General features: G+C 43.5%; 1 protein-coding gene across 2 annotated transcripts in view; it reads left to right on the top strand.

Moving 5' to 3' along the window:
• TH (tyrosine hydroxylase) overlaps window positions 1-25649 on the top strand; it is a 30203-nt gene extending 4554 nt beyond the window's left edge. The window contains exons 2-13 of one of the 2 annotated variants that reach the window (XM_077820031.1): window positions 2949-3158; window positions 9048-9222; window positions 10695-10783; window positions 11865-11932; window positions 15163-15213; window positions 16455-16600; window positions 18009-18144; window positions 18278-18347; window positions 19839-19895; window positions 21138-21233; window positions 21430-21563; window positions 25490-25649. In XM_077820031.1, the coding sequence (XP_077676157.1) occupies window positions 2949-3158; window positions 9048-9222; window positions 10695-10783; window positions 11865-11932; window positions 15163-15213; window positions 16455-16600; window positions 18009-18144; window positions 18278-18347; window positions 19839-19895; window positions 21138-21233; window positions 21430-21563; window positions 25490-25649 (1392 nt within the window). Of the gene's footprint in view, window positions 1-2944; window positions 3159-9047; window positions 9223-10694; window positions 10784-11864; window positions 11933-15162; window positions 15214-16454; window positions 16601-18008; window positions 18145-18277; window positions 18348-19838; window positions 19896-21137; window positions 21234-21429; window positions 21564-25489 lie in introns of both variants that reach the window. The other variant, XM_077820030.1, reaches the window with a different exon arrangement.
• The last annotated feature ends 388 nt before the right edge of the window (window positions 25650-26037 follow it).

The following is a 26037-nucleotide window of genomic DNA, read 5'->3' as shown; positions in this document are numbered from 1 at the left end:
CCATGCTTAACTGCTTCCTAAATGGGGATGCTTTCTTGAATTGGGACCTAATATATTTGTTAGATGAGTTTTCTGTTTCGACATGAACACATACCCAGTCCTCTATACCCCATTGTGGACCTGATCATGCAGATAACCTGTGATTATTTGTTCAGATGTGTGTCTTTTATACTGCAAGGAACAAACGTGTGACAAGCTTCAAATAGCATCATATAAGCGAATCTTTAATAAAAAAAGTTCTGGGGGCTGGTGCATGGGTTGATGTATAAAAATATGGTATAAAACAGAAAACTAGATAAGTGCTTGTGTTTAAAATGTGAGGAAAGCTTTGAGACTGGCTGCATATAAGATGCGTGAATGATTTTAAAAGAAAATACACTGGGTCAGTGGAGGAAATTAAAAATACAAAAGAAAAAAAAAGAAGGCTGAATGGTAGAGCTGGTTTAAATTTTGCAAGATTTTTTTAAATTTTCCCCCCAAAAGCCTTTTGGGAGACTTATGGACATTTTTGAAATATTTTCAATGGAAACTAACTGAAAAATGTAGCCATCTGGGTTTTAGTCTCTTGGTGTTAGTCTTCTTTGTATTTCTTCATAAGTCATGTCTTCTTTCTGTCATGCTGAGTTATCATCATTCATCATCAGGTTTCGGGGAGTGGATAGGATGAGTTATGTGGTAGGATTCTTCTGACAGTTTTAAGGGTTTTTTTAATTATTTTGAATTTTGAAAACTTCCGATTGTGACGTAGAAAATGTTCAATTTTTTGAAGAAAAAGAAAAAAGAAAACAAACGATCAGTGAGAAAGAAAATTTCTCTATTATGAAAACAAATGCTTTCAAAACTGTTAAGAACTCTTTTTTCAACAGGTGAGTGAGGTTTGCACCTGGCTCTACTAATTAAATAAAGGCACTTGAGCAGGTGGGGAGAAAAAGGAAGTGAGAGATTTTATAAAGCTTTAAAACCAGGCTTTAGTATTACTACCCACCTAAGGAAGCTCACATATACCCAGCTGTAGGGGAGCAAAATATTCAGTGACTGTTTATTGTATGCAGGACTAATCTTTATTAGTCCTCCTGTTGGCATATTCAACACATCTGAAGAATTATGAGTGGGTAAACCTCAAAAAGTTCAGAGATTTTGCAATACAAGAGGAAAGAAAGGCTTATGTTTGAGGTCCTGAGTTGGGACTCAGAACTGGCTTCAGTTCCTGCTGTGTAACAGATTTCCTGTGCAAAATTGGGCAAGCTACTTAAGCTCTCTGTGCCTCAATTCCGTATCTCTAAAATGGGGATAATATTTCACTTCTCCGAGTCTTTCTCTGCCTTGTCCTCTAGACTGGAAGCATTTTTAGGGTAGGGACTTTCTTACTGTGCCTGTAAAATGTCTAGCACAATTGGGTTCTGAGCTGAACTGGGGTCTCTATGTGCTACTGTCATACAAATAAGAGTTCCCTTTGGAAAAGCACCCAAAAGTTTGGGATATTGTCAACATCTTATCTGAACTAGACAAATCTCTTATGCCTGCAAACTTGGGTTGGGAACAGGTTTTCTTAGGTGCTCACAATGCTTCCTGTTTCCGGCCTGGCCAGAAATAGCTGAAACAGCTTTTCTCCTTCCACTCTTCCCTGCAATCAGGGAGCACAGAAATAAATAGCATTTCAAATTTGGGGTAAAGATTCAGTTTTATTGCTTAACCCATTCTTACTCTGTTGCTAAGTCTTGCCCTGGGAAGGAGGTATATTACCAGCAGTGTGCTGAGGCCAGGTTGACTGGTCGTGGCTGGGATGGACTTACAGCTTTTCCAGTCAGACCTAACAAAACATCATGAATGTATGATCCCATAATGAGCAGTAGACACAAGCCTGGTGGGAGTTTCTAGATGGACCATCTTGCTCTCTTATAATCCAGTTAGGGCTGTTTCAGATGGATTTGAAACTATTCTCTCTGATAAAAGTGGTAAAAAAAAAGACGACCCAGGGAGCCTATAAAAGATGCTATTTGCAGTCCATAAACCTCCACAGACATACCCCTGCCTCAATGTTTGGGAATGCACATAAGACATACGCGAAAAAGGGATGGATCAGTTTCTCTACTGGTGTAAATGGATCTAGCCCAATTACATCAACAGAGAATGGGGTCCAAGATCTGTTTTCGGTGGCAGTGAATAAAAGGATCACAAGTAAAAAATGGGTGGGTTGGCATATTCCCTCTACACTGGAACCTACCACAGCATGAGAGGACTAACCCTGTAAGGCATTGGGAACCTGTGACTCCCATTGAAACCAATGAGAGTTGAAGATACTCAGCTCCTTGCAGTAGGCATTTGTGAGATCTGGACTTCTGCCTCCAGTAGAGGCCAGGGTTTCAGGGTGTCTCAAGGCTCTAGAAGAAGCTTCTTTATTATGAAACAACACACGAAAACAATAGAATTCATAATGCCCAGAGCAAAAACCCAGGCTCAACCTTAGTAATACAAGAAATACACTCTTTTGGTTAGCTATAGTAGGGAGTCTAAACTGGGGGAACCTCAACTGCAAAGGCGACGTGCCTCAATCTGCATCCAGAAGAAAAGGCGTGAGTCACTTGGGGCTTGATCCAACCCCAGCTGAAGTCAATGGGAGATCTTTCCATTGACATCAATGGGCAAGAGATCAGGCCCTACTTACAGCAATGTCTATGACTGCTCTGCCACCCGAATTATTTGGATCCTGTTTTGCAGTGGAACAGCTCCAGTGCCTGACTACACTTACTGCCAAATTCAGAACCTTGAAAAGAGGCTGGACCTAGACTGAGGTTTGCAGAGCCAGATTGCTCTAGTTGTCTCCAATAAGAGCGGTTCTGCTCGTCCTTGAAGGAGTGTTACAATGGGGATCCAGTGATGGGAGTCCCATTGTTCCTTGGTGGTCTTAAGGAGAAGATTGCTGCTTTTTAACTCTGCTCTCCTTCCAGTCTCCACGGTTCATCGGTAGACGGCAGAGCCTCATCGAGGATGCCAGGAAGGAGAGAGAAGCGGCAGCTGCCGCCGCTGCCACGGATGCTGCAGAGGCCACAGAAACGATTGTCTTCGAGGAGAAGGATGGGAAGGCCATGTTGAACCTTTTCTTCACGCTTAAGGGAGCGAAGACTTCATCGCTTTCCCACACACTTAAAGTGTTTGAGGTGAGCGGCTAACCTCCCGTACTGCACTCAGTGAACACTGCATTTGATGTGGGTGGAAGGTCTGTTGCTGTAGTATGGGGGAACACTGCCAACTCACAGGAATTCAACTGGGTAAGGGTCTAGTTGAAGATCTCCCTAGTATGAATTATTGATTTAATTCTTCAGGGCTTAACTGGATGAATTCAAATATCAATGGTTGCATTAACTTAAGCAGTACACTCTATTCATTTACTGGTGTCTCTATCACACTCTTCCCCAGGGAGACCAATACAAATGAGACAGACCCCTTGCCTGACAATGCTCTGGTTGTAATTCCAGGCTCTGGGCTTGCCTTTGACTGAACATTGCCCAGAGTGGGCCAGTACCCAGTACAACTAAAATATAAACAACTGTGGATTAAATATAAATATAAACAACTGTGGATTTGTATTCACCTCTGATTCTCATGGGGCCCTCTAATGACCCACACTCTGCACTGTTGTCCACCTTTATAGCAATCCCTGGAACACTTCAGAGATTGCAGAGTTTGGACAGAGATTGTAAATGAATCAAGCAGCTCCCTCACATAGCCTCAGTCACCCCCTCGTTCAAGGCTCTGCCCATCTCTGAATCATATCCTCACTAAACTTCAGTCAAAGTGACTGGACCAACTTCAGCATGAGCATAAATCAACATAGTGCCCATTGATGTCAATGATACCTACTTACCTCAGGGATGAATTTGGTCCATAAACTTTCAAATGTTGCATTGATTTCTTTCATTACTGCATTCTGAATATGCCCATGACAAGAAGCATTTCTTACCAATGTATACAATTGCACAGGGAAATGGTAATTAATTGGGCTTTCCCAGTCAAAAGTAGCATTATCTATGACATTGGTACCAGGGATGGAAACTCACACAGGTAAATTCTGCTTATTTAGCCAGTAGTCAAAGATAATGATTGGAATTTATATAGAACCTTTCATGCAGAAATTTTAAAAAGCAGATTACAAATCATGAGCCTGAGTCTCTTCATTTATATAGGTTTAATTCCATTGTCTTCTGTGGTGTGAATGAGAGGAGAATTAGGTTGTATATGCATGTATGTGTGTGCGTAACACCTTAGTCCCCGGTGAAAAGCAGCCACTTCTGGGGGTGAAACCTGACCATCATTAACAATTCACAGCAACACTACAAAACAGTTGAGGACAGGTAGAAAAGAAAAAATATTCAGTTGAAATTGCGTGTGTGTGGGGGGGAGTTTAGTTACTAATTACCCAAACTAAAATTTGATCAGGACACCTCTTCTAATCTTATGGAAAGCATCTTGGGATCTTTAATGACCACAAGCGGCCTTGTATCTCTTGTGAAAGGATGGATGGAAGCAGGATAGAAATGTATCAACTAACAGTATTTAACCCTGGGTTCCTGTAGCATATTGCCTTTGCAGTGGGATCTGTGGACCAGAAGTGTCCATAAGGCAAGCATTTGAGAGCCCTGTTGGTCTTGGTCATAGTTGCTGTCTCTTTCCAGGAAGTTTGCGGCTGCCAGAAAAGGCTCAGAAGCGCATCAACAACAGATTTCAAATGCAATTTACAACTTCTCTGGCATGAGATGCCGCGTGATTCTCATCCTGTGAATTTTATAGTGTCCTGCACTTAGTAGATGTGGGTGGTATTTATTTTACACTGTGTGTGTGTGTGTGTGTGTGTGTGTAAAATATATTCCAAAGCAGCAGAGAACAATTTAAAAAGTCAGGCAAGAGCTCAGGGTGGCTTTTATTCAAATGGCACCTGCTTCCTCTTGGGGCAATTTACTCATTGCATGAGAAGCTCTCTCAGCAGAAGTGCTCTCTCAGCTTGACACAGAGAAAGTTTTTTTTTTAAAAGCCACAAGCATGTCAAGTTACAACTGGGGAAGATTCATTTCTCAGATCCCTCTGGCAATGCAGGTACAAGATATGAAAACAGACGGGTGTAATGACATTTGCCTCATCATGAAACAGGCTGCAGGGAGGCTGGTTTCACTCTGCTGTATGCATTACATGCAGCCAACGCATAGGTAATGCAATCAGAGCTGTCAGATTAATGCTAAGGTATTGATTATTGGAGGACAATGTAATAGAGAGGTGGGTAGGTACATTCAAAAACATGGTCCTAAATTGAATTTATCAGTGACATTGCCTCCGTTCCTTCTCCTCATTCTGCCTCTGATTAACTAAAAATCACAGCTCTTCCTCTACTGAAGAGCTCAGAGATTCAGAAAGGGCTGGGTCATCATCCAGAGAAGTGGGTTTGCAAGGGCCAGATTTCCCTGCACCAGGGAAAACATCCAGGAAGCTGTCAGAACCTTCCTGTGGATGCAAAGGGCCAATCCCCCTTCTCAGCTCTTTATCTCTGAGTGAATTAAGTGCTAGTGAAAGATGCCAAATGGATATCCCTGGAGACCAAGCAATGCTCAGAGGTACAGCATGGGCAGCTGCAGAGCAAGCTTCCCATCGCATCCCTCTACCCCCAAAGGACCTTCGCCCTAACTGGAGGGACCACCTCTCAGACTGATATCATTTCAGTAGTCATTCCCCACTGAGATGCCAGTTGTAGGAGTGAGCTTGATGACATCAACATCTGTCCGCAGGACTGAGGCCACCAAACTCATTTCACATAGGTCATTCAACAGCAATCAGATTAACTCTCAGTTGTTACCAACCTGAGGCCTGCCTCAATCCTGTGACCTAGAAGTGAAATCCTCTTGCTCATGGCACCAGCCTCCCCAGAGCCAACCCATCTGCTTCCAGCTTTTGCCATGGAGTGGGACATAGGTATATCTATCTATCTCTCCTTTTTCCTTCTGTCTAATCAGAGTCTGGTTTAGTTGGTCAAACTTGTCTTTTTTGCCCCATTGTTGTAAGCCCGATGCCAACTCTGTCCACATATTTATTCAAGTGGCACCATCATAGGACCTAATCACATTAGCCACGCCATCAGGGGCTCTCATTCACCTGCACATCTACCAATGTGATATATGCCATCATGTGCCAGCAATGCCCCTCTGTCATGTACATTGGCCAAACCGGACAGTCTCTACGCAAAAGAATAAATGGACACAAATCTGACATCAGGAATCATAACATTCAAAAACCAGTAGGAGAACACTTACTGTATGTTCCATTCTATGCATCCGATGAAGTAGGCTGTAGCCCATGAAAGCTTATGCTCTAATACATTTGTTAGTCTCTAAGGTGCCACAAGTACTCCTGTTCTTTTTGAGATCAGAAAGGCAGCTAAAAGCAATGCCCCAGACAGCCAGATGTTGGTACAAGTTTCCCAGGTCTTGAAGTGGCTAATAAGACCATGTGCGGTGCTTGTTTTTTCCCCCTCGGTAAGGACACAAGTAAGATTAAACACCAGAGACAGAAACTGCATTTTCTATCTTTGCTGGTTTTTTTTCTCCCCCCTTTTATTTGTGTTCATTTTGTTTTGTCTGAAAGGAAGCAGGATCAGACTTTGACAACCAAAGCAATAACAACTAACTTCTGCTCTTTTCCTCAGAAGGACAGACATTGCCACCAATAATAGCATCTAAATGACTGTCAATGAAGTGTTGTTTTTTCCTTCCAAAGACTCACTACTTCTAAAGGGAAAGGGAACAATGGATGTTACAATAAAAGCCTTACTTAATACTTTACATTTCTGATACTTTACCTCTCTTTCTTTTCTATATCTTTAATAAAATGTTTTTTTTTAAATTAATAAAGTGTTCGTCATGGTGAGGTCTCTGTATACCAAACTGTTTAAAACTGTTTAATGTTGGAGCGTTCCAGGGTCATGTTAACACTTTTAACTCTTTGGGCTCCTTTATTCCATCTAAATTAATCATTTCAGCACATGCACTAAAATGAAGTCTGTTTTCCTATATCCAAATGCCTGGGGAATAAGCAAAAGATGTGATAGCTTGAGTTAAAACTCTAGCTTGCACCTGCATTCAGTTAGTCTGGAGACAGCAGAGAAAATGAGCCACTTGAGTGCTGCTAGTGAGAAACAGACTAATTTATAAGCTAGTTAAACTCTGTTAAGATATCTGACTTTTGGGGCTCTCTCTTTCATGTTTAATAAAAGAATTAGAATGATGGGACAGATCTGCACCTAGTGTAACTCATCTTAGGTCCATTTAGCTTCAATGGAGTTATGCCAGTTCGTACCTGTTGTTGGGGATCTCGTAGCAGGTGCTTTGGGATTCTCCAGTACCCAAAGCACCCAGCAGCACACCTAGCTCTGTCACTGAGATTGGAGGGTAGGGCATGAGGCCAAGCTCCAATTCTTCTCAAGAAGCAAGATGTTCCAATGGCAGCATGAGCACTGGCTGATCTCCTTTGATGCTGCTGCCTTCCCTTTGTTGGGTAACAAAGATAACAGGAGCCAAAGGAGGAATCTTTCCCGCTATTTATGATTTCATAAGTATCTAGTAATTAACTCCAAATGGAGCTGAAGGAAGTTAATTATTAGATCTTCCAAGTATCAGGAGTCAAGGTATTGGAAGGGAAGCTAAACCAATCACAATGCTCTGTGAGCCAGCCCAATGGCCAACCAGTATCACAACCTGTTAACATGCTGGAGATTAGAGTGAGAATATTGCTTCCAGGCTCAGAGGGGATGGGAAGACAGTGGAAGCAGCATGCAGACCTGCTGGCTTGTGTGGGTGGTGAGAAAGGACAGAGGTGGTGGTTCTTCATATTACTCTTGAGAGATGCCGGTAGCTTTTTTGACAAGAGTCTGTGAAGGAATTTCCTTGACTGAGATTTCGTAGCTGTGGTATAAGATCCTTAAGGAATTCAGAGGAGTTGGGTGTAACATATGAAAAACTGACTGTGTTTTGGAAAGAGAGAGCCACTCAGTGCGTTTGACCCTGTAGCTCTTTCAGAGAGAAAAGACGACTCATAAATGATGTATAGCATTGTCAGTGTCTTCACTGTCTTTATTTCAGCACCTTGGCCAGTGCACAGGACAGACACTGCCTGGTAAATGAAAGCTATATCCTCACTTCGCGTTTTGCTTCCTTTTGAGTAACACTGGCTGACTTCCATGCCCATTATAGGCATTTGAGAGATAGGAAGTGTACTGGTGGAATGTCACTTCCTTATGTGTACTGCAGCTGTTCAACATAAGTAATAAGGTTCTGCAGCTACAACAAATTGCAGCCATTTGTTTGCGCACTCTGAGCCGAGAACTTGTGCTTCTTGACTGACTTTGGTGCCTCGCCACTTTGGTAACAATTAGAACAGTTTGAGGAGGGCAATATTCCATCTACAGGAAATGCTGCCATTTAGAAATTACTTTTTACCCGAATCAGAGTGAAAGCCAAAACACTGAAAAAGTTCATTAAAAAAATTCTAAAAATTTCAAATAGGAAAGGCTAATTTTTGACATTTTAAATTGAAGCAAAATTTTTGTTTCAAATCACCATTTCAAAATGAGACATTTTGTTTCAAAATAATTTTTCTCATTTTGATTCTCCCAAATTGGAGAATTGAAAAATACGTCACCATGGTTCACATTTTATTGCGCAAAATTTTTGACATTACAAAATGCGGTTTAATCTTGCAGAAAATGTCCATTATGATGTAATGGCATTTTGTAACGGGAAAATGTTTCAGTCGTAGAATTTCAACCTACTCACATTACAGTATACAAAAGGGATGGAATTAACAGGAAAGTGTCCTGTTCTAGTTTCAGGAGTTCCCAGCTCAGGATCAGAAATACCCATGCTCCTACCCCACAGGCATCCTGAAAAGAGCTTGTGTTTCTGGACTTTCTTCTCCACTTTAATTTCACCCGCTGGAATGTTTGCAATGCAATGTTATCAGCGCCTGTATTTTTACATTATATCTTTCCCCTCTTCCACCCTCTAAAGACCTTCGAAGCTAAAATTCACCACTTGGAGACAAGGCCCAGCAGGAAGCCTCGGGCCGGGACCACTGAGCTGGAATATTTTGTACGGTGTGAAGTCCATAGCTCTGATGTCAGCACTCTCATGAGCTCCATCAAAAGGGTGTCAGAAGATGTGAGGAGCACTAAGGAAGACAAATGTAAGGAACTTGCAGCTGTTTTATTTTTTCCCCCAAGTCAAACATGAAGATTGAGCTTTAGAAACCATGGCCCAGGGATTTCAGCACTCACATGCCAGGGGTCTGAATAGACTAGACTAGACCAGAATACTCCTCCCAGCAAGCTCCTCAGATCCCATCTTTTCTCTCTCACCTTCACCCCTTTCAAGAGGTGTCTGATTCCTTCTTCCAGGTCTGAAGAGCATCAGGATTAGAAATGTAATACCCAACACCTAGCACTGTACAGCTTCCACCCTGCATATTCTAGCCAGATGTCTGTTTTACATTTCTGACCTTTCTATCCATGTGTCAGTAACCCCACATGTGTTTGGAGGGTGCTCTTTCTACACTAGAGAGACACTAGTGACCAATTGATTGTCTCTAAGGGCTAGTAAAATGAATCCTTTCTAGTTGAGCAAGAATTCTACTTTGATACAGCACTAAGATCAGAGGATTTCTCTCTTTCTCTCAGCTTTCATTCCAGGAGCAGCCATTAGGTGGGTGGTAAGGGTAAGTTAGCCCTGGAGGTTCATCAGGAAAAGTCACTAAGAGCTTTAATTTTTTTTCCTGGTGAGATGCCAGCACTCCAAGAATTGGTAAGTGATTTCAACAGGATATTGGCTCAGCCTTTATATTTGGACTAGATAGAGAACAACTCTGTCTAAGTGTGCCCAACAGACACAAAGAGAAAGGAGAGCAGAAGATGGGATGATGGAAAAGTGATCAGTCATGGGGGCTTTCCTTACTATACCTGGCATCAGAAGATCATATGCCTTGGGTCCTGGGTATCACTCTGCTAATCTGGGGCCATTATTATCTCCCTGCATTCCTTGTAATTCCGTCCCTTCAGTGTTAGCTGATCAGTGATGCATGATCTCTCTCTGACCTAGCGATGCAGGTGAATAGCCTGGTCCAAGTCATTGGATGATTGTTCCCTATGTACATTCAAGCCTGGGAAGGCTGGTAAAATGGATTTGTTCCCTTATCACCTAATCCTTGATGCACCTGAGCTTCATCAACAGAAGCAGTGAGAGGTGTGTGGGGGTAATGCAGGATCCTAGGTGTCTTACAGTGACCATGTATTATTTTACCCTTGGGAGGGTGAAGCTGCTAAGAGTGAAAGCCAGTTTTTTTCCAAGTAGTTTCCTTGTGTCAGAAACGGTCATTGTGCTGGGAGGTTGAAAGGGAAGTCATGTTTGCTCATGTGATGGAGGTCAGTTTATTATATCTGGCTGTGAGATAGGTGTACCATACGACGGGCTCATGGGCAGTCATGGAACATAGTCATTGAAGCACAGTGGTGTCATGAGCAATTAAATCATTTGGAATTGACGTGATCATGTGTTTATGCATGTGCCACATCAGGTCATGTGTGTGCTATGACTATTTCCTCCACTTGGCATGAGATATACTTAGCTTAACGTTCACTTCTATGGTCTTATTTCTCTTTACAGTTTACTGGTTTCCAAGAAAAATCTCTGAACTGGACAAGTGTCACCACTTGGTCACCAAGTTTGACCCAGACTTGGATTTGGATCACCCAGTGAGTTGGTGCATTCAGACATCCTCAATTTCCAGCCATGTGTCTTCCAACAGAAGCAGAGAAATGGAAAGCACCTGTGATTAGAACTAGTTGGGAATTTTTTGACAAAATATTTTTCCATCAGAAAATGTTGATTCTGCAAAACCAAAAAACTGTTTTCAGGAAAAGGAGTAATTTGGAGTAATCTTTAATTTTAAAAAAAATGTTTGAAAAAAGTTTCAAAATTGTTGAAATGTCCCATTTTGAAGATAAGAAATTTGGGGCAGGGGTGCTTGTTTGTTTGTTCAAAAGGACTTTTTATTTTGAAATTTAAGCTAATTATAGCGGGGCTTAAAATACAAAAAGATAAAAATCAAAAAGGGACTGTTTTGATAGACTTGAATCAAAACTTTTGTGGGATAGTCAGCACATGAATATTTTTGAGATTCTGACTTTTCATCCAAATTGGGAAAGGAAAAAGATTTTCAAAATGTCAAACATTTTCCTAGGATGGGAAAACCATTTCTGGCCTAGCACTACCTGTAATCCCACCTTGTCTATCTCCCTGTAGCCAGTACAGGTTTAGTTCCTGCAGGATACTGTATTCCTCAGTGCTTTGTCTGGTCTAGTTTGATCAAGAGATGGGGCTTCTACTACATTCCTAAGGAGATTATTCCCCAGTCCAAAAGATCTCACTTCTGAGGAAATTTTCATGGCTATCCAGCCTAAATTTTAACTGGTTCTGTTTCAGAATCCATTTCCCAGAGATGGAGTAAAGATACTTTGTGTTTGGCTTGAAGGACCTGGCTTCTCAGAAAATGAACAGACAGGACATACACTGGATTGGGGCAGGGCCCAATTCTCCCTAGAAGGAGAATACAGAGCTCTCACTTTGAGATGGGGAATGGAGTTCCCTATGGGTATGAAAGGAGGGGCCTCTGTTGTAATGAGGGGCAGTTGCTAACTGTTAATGTGCGGGTGTGTATATCTCCCCCACCGTAGGGCCTATATTAAGTGTGTGTGTGGTAGTGTGGGAAAGGAGAGAACTTTCCTGTATGAAATGTTAACTTAAACGCTTCTTCTCTGTTCCCTCTTGCCACAGGGATTCTCTGACCAAGCATACCGGCAGCGAAGAAAAATGATAGCAGAAATTGCCTTCCACTATAAGCAGTAAGACACTTTCCAAACGTATGTGTAGGAGCAATTTCATCACACAGTGCCACCTGCTGGGAACTCATTAAGCTACTTCCATAAATCTGTCTTCTGTCAACTTATCTTCTCTGTCCATTATTTTGCCCTTCCATTCTCCCTTTCCAATTTCTTTTCTCCGTTCCTCTGCTCTCTGCACTCATTTCAGCTTCCTCCCATGTTTAAAAATCTGCATGTTCATTAATTCATAGATGTTGAGGCCAGAACAGACTTGCTGCATAACACAGGCCATAGAACTTCATGCAGTAATTTCTGCATCAAGCCCATAACTTTAGTCCAAGCTAGAGCATTTCTTTTAGAAAGATATCCAGTCTTGATTTAAAGACTTAAAGTAATAGAGAAACCACCACATCCCTAGGTAAATTGATCCAATGGTTAATTACTCTCACTGTTAAAAATGTGTGTTTTATTTCTAGATTGAATTTGTCTAGCTTTAGCTTTCAACCACTGGATCTTGTTATATCTTTTTCTGCTAGATTAAAGAACCACCTACTATCAGAACTCCTGTCCCCATAAAGGTACTTATAAACTGCAAACAGGTCACCTCTAAACTTTCTCTTGGATAAGCTAAATAGATTGAGCTTCTTAATTAGGTCATTATAAGGTATGTTTTCCAGACTTCAAATCACTCTTGTAGTTCTTTTCTAAACCTTTTCCAATTTTTCAACATTCTTTCTGAAGCATGGATACCAGGATTAGACACAGTAGTCCAGCAATGGTTTCACTAATGCTGGATACAGATGTACCTTCCCTGTCCCTACTTAATATTCCTCTGTTTATGCATCCAAGGAATGCATTCCCCACCCCACCTCAGCCCACCCACTTAGTTACAGCATTGCACTTGGAGCTCATCTTACCAAGCAATCCAGACTGGTCTTTATAACCGACTTGACCACATCATTATTTTTTATCACTCCTCCAATTTTTATGTCATCTACAAATTTTATCAGCAATAATTTTGTATTTTCTTCCAAATCATTGACAACAATATCGAATACCATGGGGCAAAGAACAGATCCCTTGGGGGCCCCACTTCCCCTAACAAGATGATGATTCCCCATTTACAATTACCTTTTAACCATCGGTTAACCATTTAACTTTAATAATTGCTGTTTAACACCCTCCCTAGTTACTGATGGAATAGAAATTATTTCATTATCACTATAAGGCATGAATGCATCATCTTGCTTCTTTCCAAATACAGAACAAAATTATTTATGGAACACTTCTGCCTTTTCTACATCATAATTGACAATTTTATCATCCTTATCTATCACCAGGTCTATCCCAATGTTAGGATTTTGTTTGTTTTAGTATATTTAAGGGCAATAAGAAGGAAATCTTTACCTCTACTGGCCACACATTTTCCATTGATACCTTGAGCTTCCCTTATCAATCATCTGCATTTCCTAACTGTCCATTTGTATTCATTGCTATCAACTTCCCCATTGTCCATGTGTGTGTGTGTGTGTGTGTGTGTGTGTGTATATATATATATATAAAAGAAAAGTAGTAATTATATTCTATTCTATATATATTGCTACTTTTCTTTTTCCTTTTCACCAGGATGTTTTTTTAACAAAAAAAGACTTCTTGTGGTATTGTGGGCACTCACATTTTGATATTTAAAATTTTCCTCCCGTCCCACTCAGTTTTACTCATAATTGTCAGCTTTGGGGAATTGTCCGTCTTAAAGCACCGTGTGTGTGTGTGTCTGTGTCTATTTATACAATTCTTGTGATTTATCACTTAGAACATTGATCCATAATCATTCCTGTTCCCGTCCTTCTGAATTGTCAGTAACTGAAGTAGCCAATAGTATCTTTAATGCTGCGTGTCGCTCCCTCCCCTTCATGCGAAGCCTACCCTATGAGCGAGGGCTGCGATTCCCAGTGCGCATACACAGACTCACACTAGCTTGATGAGCGTTAGCACGAGTCCAAACCGCAACATGGCTGTGGTAGCACGGGCAGTGGCACTGCCTAGCTGTGCCAAGACCAAACCGGCCTGAGCCCTGTGGGCATGTTCTCAGCACCACTTAGCCATGCTGCCATTGCCCATGCTCCCACAGCTACAATGCTAGTTACACTCTAGCTCTCATCAAGCCAGTGTGAGTCTGTGTGCGCAAGCTGGGAATCGCACCCCGAGCGCCAAGTGTAGACATTTTACCCTGTCAAGGAAATATAGGCTGTCCAGTGATTTTAACATTCTGGTCACGTGACTCCTCCCGCCAGGTTTCAGTCATACCATACCATACCATTTTTCTACCAAATGAGCCTAATTCCTCCTGTTTATTTCCCAGCTTTCTAGCATTGGTGTAAAGGCAATAGAAGAATTGCTTCTCCTTATGGCCCTTGCTGCCTTGATTCTTTACCTTCAAGCAACGTTGAGGCTCATATGTTTGGAGCATACGTGCAGGCTTTCACTCTTTAGCAGCTACCGCAGTGGCTGCTAGTTTAAAGCCCTCCTAACCCTATGTTCAGTTCTAAGCCCCATGTCTCCAGGTCGGCCCATGCTAGCCCTATGTTCATATACTAGCTGTGGCTCTAATTAGCCTTATGACCAGAGCTGAGCAACTAATAGCGTTTTCAGTTTTCTCTGGCAAGTCTGAAAAATTGAAGAAAAAAATAATTTCTGGTGGGCACAAAAATGAAGTTTTTTTGACAGGTTCAGTAAATCAAAATACTTGTAAAATGTTGTTTTGTTTGGCCCACCATAAAACATTTTGTTTTGATTTTGAGCATTTATAATATATTTTTAAAAAATTATAAATAAAATGAAAGGCACCTTTGAAACAAAGTTTCCATTTTTCTAGAATTTTTTTAGCTTTCATTTTGACCAAAACAACGGAACAAGTTTGACAGAAATTCACTAAAAGTTTTGGTGTCACTGAATCTGCATTTTTGGCTGAAAAGAAGTTTTGATCAAAAAGTTTGGCCCAACTCTACTTATGACCCATATGTTTCCTACTAGACTTGTGCTAACCCTATGCCCCATATGCTAGACATGTGTTAGGTTTAAAGTTGTCTAATCCATATTATACTGTGTGGAGATATTGTGCATCGTAAACTTAGCGCTCTTTTCTCAAAGGGAGGGGAAGCTTTCTTAAGGTTGGGGCCCCAGAGTGTATAGCATGTTGTTACTGTGTTTCCCCATCTCCCATCGCCCCTAACCCCATGTTTGCCTTGCAGCGGGGAGCCAATCCCTAGAGTGGAGTACAGGGCAGATGAGATAGCTACCTGGTGAGTGTTGATTTAATGTAAAATCCTTTCTGACTCCATCCAGCTGAATTAGGAACCATGAAAGAAATAAAAGATTTTGTCCCATTGACCAGCCGTGGGGGAGTGTGCCTTGGGCAAATAGAGAAATCAGAAAACAGTAGTGCGTTTATACTGGGGCCGGTACTGGAAGTTGAGAACAGAATGGTTGTGGTGGAGTGTCTTAAAAAATATATCATGAAGGTGTGGATGTTGCCTAATTGCCTCTCTGTAAAGAGCTCTGACTGTCTGCAAGGGACTCCTTGGGAGCTAAGGGAATTCTAAGTGGGAGGGTCCAGGAGGCCCATCCCTAAAGAACATCAGATGTTGCTAATGTTCGTAACTCAGAGAAAGTGGTGCAGCGTGTGAGGAAACCTGACCCTGTTAGTCTCTAAGGTGCCACAAGTACTCCTTTTCTTTTTGTGAATACAGACTAACACGGCTGTTACTCTGAAATAAATCAATTTCTGCGGCTCCTCCTCTCTAAGGGCTGTACCTAAAGTCCATTACAGGTCCACTTCTTATTCTTTCCAGAGGCTCCACTTAGGGTATGTCTAAATTGTTTTAAAACCTACAGCAGTGAGCCTCCAAGCCTAGGGACAGGGTCGGGCTTCAAAGCCAGAGCCACGACATCTACACTGCTGCTTTTAGAGCCCCAGCGTGAGCCCCATGAGCCTGAGTCTGTAGACCTGGGCTCTGAGACTCACTACTGCAGGTTTCTGTTTGCCATGTAGACTTACCCATGGTGGGAAGGACCACTAATGAGAAGATGACTGATATGGGGAGCTGCTGATGTGTATTTCTGGATTGTCCCTCTGCTGTCTCTCTTAACTGTCTATCACTAGTGTGACTTTTTTAAATAGATAAAGCCCCTGGGACTGGATTTTTGTTCCCAGATAGAATGAACTCTCTTGATGCACCCTTGGCCTTGAGTTAGTTATCTCCAGATACAGGAATTGTCCCTGTGAAGGTGCCCTCTGAATTCTCCACTCACACAGTCAGCAAGAAGCGTTTGGGTGGAGGGTGTGCGTGTGCACATGTGCTCGAGCATGTGTGTGTAAACAGATACAAACTCAAGGGTTAAAAACAAAAACACAAACAAAACCAGGGAGAGGAACTCCAGCAGAATGTGTACTGGGTCTTGTCTGTCCTGATGAGAGGAGCAACAAAGGCCGGCAGGGCTAGATCCTGAATTCACACCCTCTCTCCCATCTGTCACTCTGAAGGAGGGAGGTTTACACCACACTGAAGAGTCTGTACCCGACTCATGCCTGCAAAGAGCACCTGGAAGCCTTTCACCTGCTAGAGAGATTCTGTGGCTACAGCGAGAACAACATTCCTCAACTGGAGGATGTCTCCCGCTTCCTGAAAGGTGGGTGTGGGCGCATTCCAGGGCCAGGAGTGGGATCACAGTGTCATGGGTATCAGCATGTAAATCCATGGAATGGCTGGGGTGCGTTGCAAGGCAGAGTGTGAGTCTGGAGGAGGGAACTGGAGGTTAGGATAAAGAAGTGCTTGCTAGGGGGGCCGACAGCCTGAACTGGATTGTAGGGTAGTACAAATGAGGGAGAGGTCTAGTGTGCTCCAGGAGTGCGGGGGAGGGGGTTCATGCAAGAATGTGTACTCCTCTGGAGGGAGGGAGCCAGCGAGCATTCTGGGCCCAGTCTGAGAATTCAGGATGGTGGCAGGAGTCAGTGCATTGAGACATGGGCTTCTAGGTCAGAAGTGCAAAGAAGGATTTGTGGGGAGGTCTAGAGTGGAAATGTGTGTTCCCAGCACAGGAGTGAAAATCAACTCAAGGAATGTAGGGGCAAGTGTGGGCTGGGACTGAGAGCCCAAGCACTGAACTCTTCGTATATGGACTCCATTGTACCCAGTGGTGAATTCCAGCATTTGCCCAGTCACCATGTCCTCTTGGCTTGCAGGGAATTTGCTGCCTATTGCAAGTACAGATGCTAGGTCTGCCAAGGTAAAACTGAAGACATTCACTTACAGTACCATCGCTTTTTCTGTAAGTGCTGATAATACTATCATGACTAATGAACACCCCACCCTAAGACTCGGCTCAAAGGACTTTCACTATATAAGTAGGGCCCTACCAAATTCAGGGTCCATTTTGGTCAATTTCACGGTCATAGGATTTTAAAAACAGTAAATTTCATGATTTCAGCCATTTAAATCTGAAATTTCATGGCATTGTAATTGTAGGGGTCCTGACCCAAAAAGGAGTTGTGTGTAGGTGTGTGGAGGGGTGTGGGGGGCAGGGAGGGGGTCACAAAGATATTGTAGGGGAGGGGGTTACAGTACTGCTACCATTACTTCTGCAATGCTGCAGGCGGTGGCATCGTCTTCCGAGCTGGGCAGCTGGAGAGCGGCGGCTGCTGGCCGGGATCCCAGCTCTGAAGGCAGCAGAGTAGAGGTAAGGAGGGCCTGGTATGGTATTGCCACCCTTACTTCTGCGCTGCTGCCTGCAGAGCTGGGCGCCCAGCCAGCAGTCGCCGCTCCAGACACGCAGCTCTGAAGGCAGCACAGAAGTAAGGGTGGCAATACCACAACCCCCCTCTAATAACCTTGTGACCCCCCTGCAACTCCCTTTTGGGCAGGACCCCCACTTTGAGAAACGCTGGGCTCCCCCCATGAAATCTGTATAGTATAGGGTAAAAGCACACGAAAGACCAGATTTCACAGGGGGAGACCAGATTTTACGGTCTGTGACACGTTTTTCATGGCCGTGAATTTGGTAGGGCCCTATAGATAAGTGGTGGCTTGGATTATTTCAGAGAGAACTGGGTTCCAGCTCCGACCTGTGGCTGGCCTGCTGTCTGCACGTGACTTTCTATCCAGCTTGGCCTTCAGGGTATTCCAGTGTACGCAGTACATCCGCCATGCATCCTCACCCATGCATTCCCCAGAGCCGTGAGTATTGCTGGGTACAATGCAGAATCCTCCCTATCCTCACACTGCTCCTGACACAGTGTATAGCCAGGAAATGGGATTCAACCCTCTAGCAGTGACTAATCCATCATTCCTCTTTTCTTTCCAATGGAAGGGACTGTTGTCATGAACTTCTGGGGCACGTACCGATGCTGGCCGACAGGACGTTCGCACAGTTCTCCCAGGTAATTAGGGCAGGTGGTTCCTTGCACTGAAAGCCCAGCAATGGGTCCTGATGCTCAGAAGCCATTTTAGGGAATGGTGTGAGAACTCAAATCTATTCCAATCCCAGTTTCTCCCACCAGGGTTACTCAGGGATCTGTGTAGTTATGTTGGCTATAGGGGAGCCAGTTCACTTCCAATTTTTCCCAGCAGTATGGTTGGGAATGGCATGGGAATAGTAGCTGTGTGGGAGCTTACTCCTAGCATTGCCCTAGCAGGAGTTATTGTAGGGCATGCTATAGAATCACGGACTAGAGCTGGACAGAATATCGACCACAGCAAACAATTTATCCAATGGATTTAGGCCTCCTCCCCCGCCCAATTATCCACAAATCAAACTTTGCATTTTATGAACATATTCATTCTTGGTAACTGTTCCTCAAAGACATGGTGTGACTGTATTTCAGTCCACAGGTTGTTTGTACCCTCTCTACTTCAGGCTGTGCTTTTTACTCTTTGTTCATTTCTGATGGGTAACTGGCCACCTAAATCATTAGTAGTAGTAATATTTTTATCACTATTGACTAGGAGCCCTAGTCATGGACCAGGACCCTGTTGTGCTAGTTGCTATGCCAACACAGAGCAAAAGAAGGGCTCTGCCCCAAAGAGGTTACAGTCTAAATATGACAACAGAGGGCTGTAGACAGCTGGGGGAGTACAAGGAAACAATGAGACAGTATTGGTCAGCATGATAGATTGTGTTCTCAGGGCACCAGTAGCCAAACTGTTTTCATGTTTTTGGTCAGCATCGTGGAAAAGGAAAGTTCTAAAGAGAGATTTCAAGGAAAATAATGAGGCAGCTTTACAGATGTTTATGGGGAGCTCTTCCCAAGCAGGAGGGTCAGCTTGGAAGAAAGCATGAAGGTCCTTGTTTGAAAATGTAACACATGGCTGACACAGCCTGACATTCGCTGATTGGAGGCGGAAGTTGACATCTTGATACTGAATGAGAGAGGATAGGGAGGTGGAGATAGGCCATCAAGGGCCTGGAATGTGAGGTGTGGTATCATTTCTGCTTACAAACTAAATGGACAAGACAGAGAGAAAGGAAGTATTATTCCTCTTTTATAGATGCGGGACAGAGGACCAAAAGATTAAGTGACTTGCCCAAGGAGTCTGTGGCAAACCAAGAAATAGAACCAGATCTCCTGAATCCCAGCCCGGTGATTTAACCACGAGATCATGCTTCTTCCCCCTGCACTCTCAGCCTCTGTAGCGTGAGGTGCTAGAGGAAATGATACCGAAGCAGCTGCTACAGGCCGAGCTCAGAATTAGGTTAGTGCCACCCTGCTGCTGGTTTCTGAGCTGCTGACTAGCGGGTGGTGTGAGAAGTCCATCAAATGAGTGACATCTGAGCAGGCCAGAAGCCAAAGCCATTAGCGAAACTGACTGGTTTGAAACGGCTCTGGGTGCAAACCATGTCTACTCTTTAACCCTCTTCCTTCTCTTCCTAGGATATTGGCCTGGCATCATTGGGAGCCACTGAGGAAGAGATTGAAAAACTTGCAACGGTAAGTTTTCCTTTACTCTGAAGGGAACCCTGTTCCCTTAGCAGAACTGGTGAGCTCCTTCTCCTCCTTGGGTATTAGTGGCTGGGATGATTCAGGAGGATGTGGTTTAGTTAGGAAATGGGACAGTTTCTCCTGAGTTACATATAGGTTCGGTAGAGGCCTTAAGATCAGTCACTAATGTCCTGTCTCCAGATGTCTTCATTGTCTCTCCCCTCATGTTCGCTCAGGCCAAACGGCAGATGTGTCACCGGGGAGCCTCTGTTGGCTTGTTTCCCACACGGCATGCTGCATGACACCACTGGAGCATGTGAGTGGAGAACACAGAGTTCTGGTTCCCCTCTTAGGTGGCCTTCTCCAGAGCGTCACCTAACACCCATGAAACATGCAGGGCCGAGTCATGGGGCTCTGCAGCGCCTGTTGAAGTGCATGCTGTGAACACAGTCTACCTCACTCACAGGGATAGAGGTCAATTACAAAAGGCCAAGGTTGAGCAGAGCTCACCCGGCCACACATTACGTTTCATGGACAATGGCACTCACAGTTCTGTATCAACTGGCATCATGCTGTCAAAGATGTGGGATTTACTGTATAGCATCAAAAGAAATCTCCGGAGCTGGGTTACGTTATATCCCTTTCCTTTGAGTCTGCCTAACCAAGTTCAGCTTCAAGGCCCATTCACAAAGGTATTTTGTTGCTGCTGAATGCTCAGTGATATAACCAGATTATTTAGTACATTATCCAGAGAGATGCGTGAACCACATCGGAACTAGCTGGCCTTAAGCACCTGTAACACAAGCAACTGCTTGGCGCCCCATACTATTGGGGACCCCAATAAGACCATTAACTCGCTGTCTGTCTCACTCCCTCCAGCAGTGAAACCAAACAGGGTGGCACCATGCCCCTCGGATCTTCCAAAGGGGGAGGGAGGGAACAGGCAGCTCATGACCAGCTATGAAGGCGTGATTTATTCTTGAGAAGGTCTCAATTAGTCAACACAAGTCAGACATGACAGTGATGGGCACAGTGTAGGCAGACAGGCTAGAGAGATGCAAGGTGTTCCAAAGCGTATGAGTTATCTGATTGGGGTTTGTGGCCGGTGACCCCTCTGGTTCCTTCCAAACCCATCTAACAGCCCCAGGAAGGCTGTTCTCTGATCTGAACTGTCTGCGGGGCGGTGAAAGGAAAATAAAGAGGAGGGGGAGGAGGAGTGACTCCTTGCTTGTTTTTCTCTTGCCTTCGCAGCTCTATTGGTTTACAGTGGAGTTTGGGCTCTGCAAACAGAATGGAATAATCAAAGCTTATGGAGCTGGGCTCCTATCCTCCTATGGGGAGCTAATAGTAAGTCTCAACCTACCTTGTCCTTCTCTTCTCAGACACGTTGCAGAAAAGGGCCCCTTTTCCCTCTGCATACCTCCAGTTTCTTTAGCTAATCTACTTTCCGCATTTCTCTCTCTCTCTCTCTCTCTCTCTCTCTCATGTACACAAACTTCCTTCCCCTCCTTTAAGTATTGGCTTTTGTTCGTGCTTTCCTCAGCACTCCTTGTCGGAGGAGCCGGAGGTCCGGAACTTTGACCCAGATGCTGCCGCTGTGCAGCCTTATCAGGATCAGAACTACCAGCCAGTGTATTTTGTATCCGAAAGCTTCAGTGATGCCAAAGACAAACTCAGGTAGGCTCCAGAATGGAAATGCTACCAGGGCAACTAAGTACACACAGTTAATTATATCATGGCCTGATTTCCTCCTTGCATCATTCATAACAATACTTGGTACTTTAGCTGAAAGTCCCCATTTATGACCTCAAAGCACGTTAGAAACCATAATTAATTAGGCCTCACAAGGCCCTACAGGCAGGTAAGTATATTAGCCTAAGTTTTAGGTAGGGAAACTGAGGCACAATGAGGTTAAAGCAATTCTGCAAAGCTCACACAGCAGGGCTAAGACCAAACCCCAGGAATTCTCACTCCCAGACCTCTGCTCAAAGCACTAGGCCACAGCGCCCACCTGTCCAACCCTTAATCGTTCACAGGCATTAGACCTGTCAATTGCAGTGAGATGGAGGGCGGACTGAATGAGCTAAAGGAATGCATACTTCTATCTCTACTACCTGACTCCTATCAGAAGGGTCACAGAGTGACCAGCTCCACACTAAGTGGTGATATGGCACATCTGCCAGCCATGCTGTTATTGCAGCATATGGCAGAGACCAGACTCATGGCTGGTTGGGGATCCCAACGTCTGTGGCCCAGTTTTCCCCGGGATCTTCAGGCTTATGTGCCCTATTCCTACCACACTGTTGGCCGGTAGCTCTAACATACAACTGTGTGAGTAGTGAGCACCCATGATGGGCAGGAGAATCTGGCTGCAGTTTAGAAGGTGCTGCAGGACTGTATTCCTTCCTCTGTAGGGGGCCGCTCTGAATAGTCTATTGGACCATGCAAAAAACTGAGTGTAAGTGTGTTCTCCTGGGCACAATCATTTTTCTATTTAGTGTCGGGGGAAATGTATATTTCCTTTAGCCATTAGCAAAGAAAAGGTGGGTTTTTTTTAATATTACACAATGTAAAAGCCCAGGACATCTTGAAGGTGGAATGCTTCATTTTAAATAATGTGCTAAGAACCTGCCATTTTTAAGCCAGAATCTTTAGGGAACCCCTGAATATGTTAAAATATTCTAGCATCACTTCCAGGCCTTCAGGACTCAGTAACCAAGATTTAAGCGCTCTCAGCTGCCTTCCTTAAGAAATGAGGTTTCTTTTCTTACTGCCAGATAACGAATTATCCATCTGCAGTTTTGAGAAACCCACATGTGTGGATAGAGGATTGCTTAGAATGTCTCTCACTGGTGGAAGATACCCTAAGGCCTGATCCTACTGAAAGGCCATTGAGGTATTACACAAGAGTTGAACATGAGGTTACTTCACTAGTATTATTATTACCCTAGCATCTAGGAGCCTCACTTGTGATGCTCAGGGATCACTCAGGCTCAGGGCCACAAAGGTTTTTAGGAGCCTAAGCGTCAGGTTTGCAAGAGATCTGCTTTATTCTCTGCAGGTTCCAACTAGCCTTGCATAACAAGAGCTTCACAGTGCCCTGTCCATACTGTCTGGGAAGCTCAGCCCCTGAAATGCACTCCACAACACCACACCAGTTATGGAGTAGGACCCCATTATGGTAGATGCTGAACAAAAAGATTTTACAATCTGGCAGCTATTTAGTTATCCATGAAGCTACCTACCGAGGGGATGTTGTGTTTCTATGCACCAAGAGAAGCAAGATCTCCAAGAAGTTCTGAGATATGGATCCTCAAAGGGCCCACATTTCTAATTATTAATATTTTCCCCCAGGATTCTCCCTATCCCAATTTGCAGCAGACCACTGCAGTTCCAATAAGACCACCATTGTCAGTAATGTTAACTCCTTCAGTGCCCTGTCAGAGCTTCTTTTTATCTCTTGAGCCACCCTTCAAAGAGCTATTAATTCTAGTCCGAGTAACAATGAAAAACGGTGATCAATAGAGGCATAGTTAGGAGAGAGAGGAAGGTAATACATCTAGCCAGAAAACAAGAACCCCATTTAATGAAAATTTTCGACATATAGTTGCATTCCTCATTGGAACAAAACTAGAACTTTTTTGGGAAAAAATATTTTTGTGGAAAAATACCAAGGGAGACCGACTGACCCGTCCATGTGAGTGTAGCCAATAGCCTAGTGATTAAGGCAGTCCCTGTTCTGAGTCAGGCAGACATTTCTTGTTGGAAAATGCTGATTTGTTGAAAATTTTTCAACCAGGTCGAGAAGATAGTACATTTCCCTAAATTAACTGCAAGTGAATGGCATTTTAAAGACCACAAGAGGGTGCCAGAACCTAAGGAAAGATAAATGTTACTTGATACTATAAAGCCTATCAGTAAAAGATGCAGGTGAACCAGGTATTACAGATCTCAGTCAAATATTGGCAGCAAGGTGAAATGTGCAAAATATTGTTTAACACTATTGGTTATTCTAGTTCTCTTATGCTTTGGGTGCTCATCATCCCACTCAGTCAGTCCCCTGTCCACCTCTATCCACATGAACTTGCTGTTACCTGTTTACTAGTGTCAATTACTGCCATCAGCAATAATGACTCATGTAACTGGGCCTCATCAAAAATACTCTCTTTAGTAGAACAAACTTGTTCCCCAATCACTGTAAGCTTTTTTCGGTTTTTCAAACATGGATGTCTAATGTCAGGATCCTAAGTCCATATTTATTCAGTAGTGGAAAATCATGTCTCTTATTTAGGTGCCTAAATATTGGCATAGGAACCTAACCTCAGACACCCAATTCTGACAATCTTGGCTTTTGTTTGTTAACTTATCCTGTGATCTTTATTAGGTCTTTGTCCCACATTTTGGGTTTTAGAAGGTTGACAGCTATGGACCTGATTTCTGAGAGGTGCTGAGCATTTACACCTACAACTGAAGTCAATGGGTTAATGTGGAGTCAGGTGCAGGGTTACTAATTGAGAGTGAAGTACTGATTTGAGTCAGGACACTGTACAGAGAAGCTGTGCAAACTTCCCCTTCATGCGCAGAGCTCTGACAACAAAACCTCTCTTTCCCCATGGTCCACTCTTGGTTCCCAGATCTCCAGATGTACCTCTCTCCTGCAACACTCGCTGCCATTCCATTCCTGAGCAGACTATAAACTATGGGCAAGACTTTCAAAAGTACCTACGGAGCCTAAGCCCCAATTAAAATCAATGGGACTTTGGTTCCGAAGTCACTAAGGTGCTTTTCAAAATTTTGCTTAAGGCTTCTCTACATGAGATGTCAGCCTGATCTAATTATACAGCTATAGCTAAATCACTATAGTTATACAGGTATATCTTGTCATGAGGACATTCTTATTGCAGAATAAGTATGTTTTTTTTTTCTGATTTAGTTTAAACTGCTTCCAAAGTGACCTAAGATAGACTAGAAAAAGACCCTCTTATTCTGGAATAAGAGTGTCCACACAAGGAGTTATGCTGGTACATGGAGAAGCAGTTTCTATTCACATGCTGCCTTCTACCAGCATAAACTTCCCCATGAACACAAACGCTCCGTCTCCAAACACCCTAACACCTCAAAAGTATTTAAACACCTAATTCCCATTAAAATAATTGGTTAGATACCTTTTGAGGTTGTGGATGTTAGTCACTTTGCCCTATGCCAAAATGGATGGTGCTTTGTCATCTACACCAACATCCTCCCAGACGAAATTCACTTTCACGTTTGACTTAAGGCAACATTTTAACCTTGTTTTCAGAGTTATCTTAGCCCACTGAAATGTGCAGGAACAAATTATCCCAGGAGTGACTCCAATACATGGAAATACACTAGGGATATACCAAGACTACATCGCTGCCACGGTCATTGGGGATAACCTTGATGTTGGGACAAGCGCAGATTTTTTTTTTTGAAGTTGTCAAAAGTTAAAATGGAAAGTGATTGAAAGCAGAGAGACCGTTTTGAAGATATTTCATGGCAGCATATGCTCCGCCCCCCATTGTTTTCAACCCACTCACAGCCACTTTCTACTCATTACATTGGCTTCTACCCTCTCCCTACAGAAGCTACGCGGCACGCATCAAGCGACCCTTCTCGGTGAAATACGATCCGTACACCCACAGCATTGAGCTCCTGGACAACTCGCAGAAGATTCACCACTCTCTGGAGAATGTGCGAGACGAGCTTCACTCCTTAATTGACGCACTGAATGTAATCAGTTAATACGAAAACTGTGTTCCTTCCCTCCCTTCTGCCACTGGGTGCTTCCTCCTTCCACCATCACAGAGATGGCCGCTGCTCCGGCACTTTGCCACTGTGCTTTCAGCCCCAGGCCCTGGGCAATAGCTTCAGCCCATTCTCTCTTAGGGTTTGTACTGCTGCCCACCACCATTTTATCTCCACAGTCATTTAAAGAGGAATGGTTGTATTTTGAGATGATCCAGTTTGAATGGAAGATGGAAGGGTTAAGGGCCTGATCCAAAGCCTACTGAAGTCACTGGGAGTCTTCTTATTGCCTACAATGGGCTTTGGGTCAGTCCCCAATACAGTGTCACACTACAGTCATTACACATGAGCTGTGGGTCAGACTCAAGTGCAATTAATGGAATTA

Source organism: Eretmochelys imbricata, chromosome 6 (assembly GCF_965152235.1).
Source record: "Eretmochelys imbricata isolate rEreImb1 chromosome 6, rEreImb1.hap1, whole genome shotgun sequence".
Taxonomy (NCBI): Eukaryota; Metazoa; Chordata; order Testudines; family Cheloniidae; genus Eretmochelys; species Eretmochelys imbricata.
This window is presented reverse-complemented; position numbering and strand designations above follow the sequence as displayed.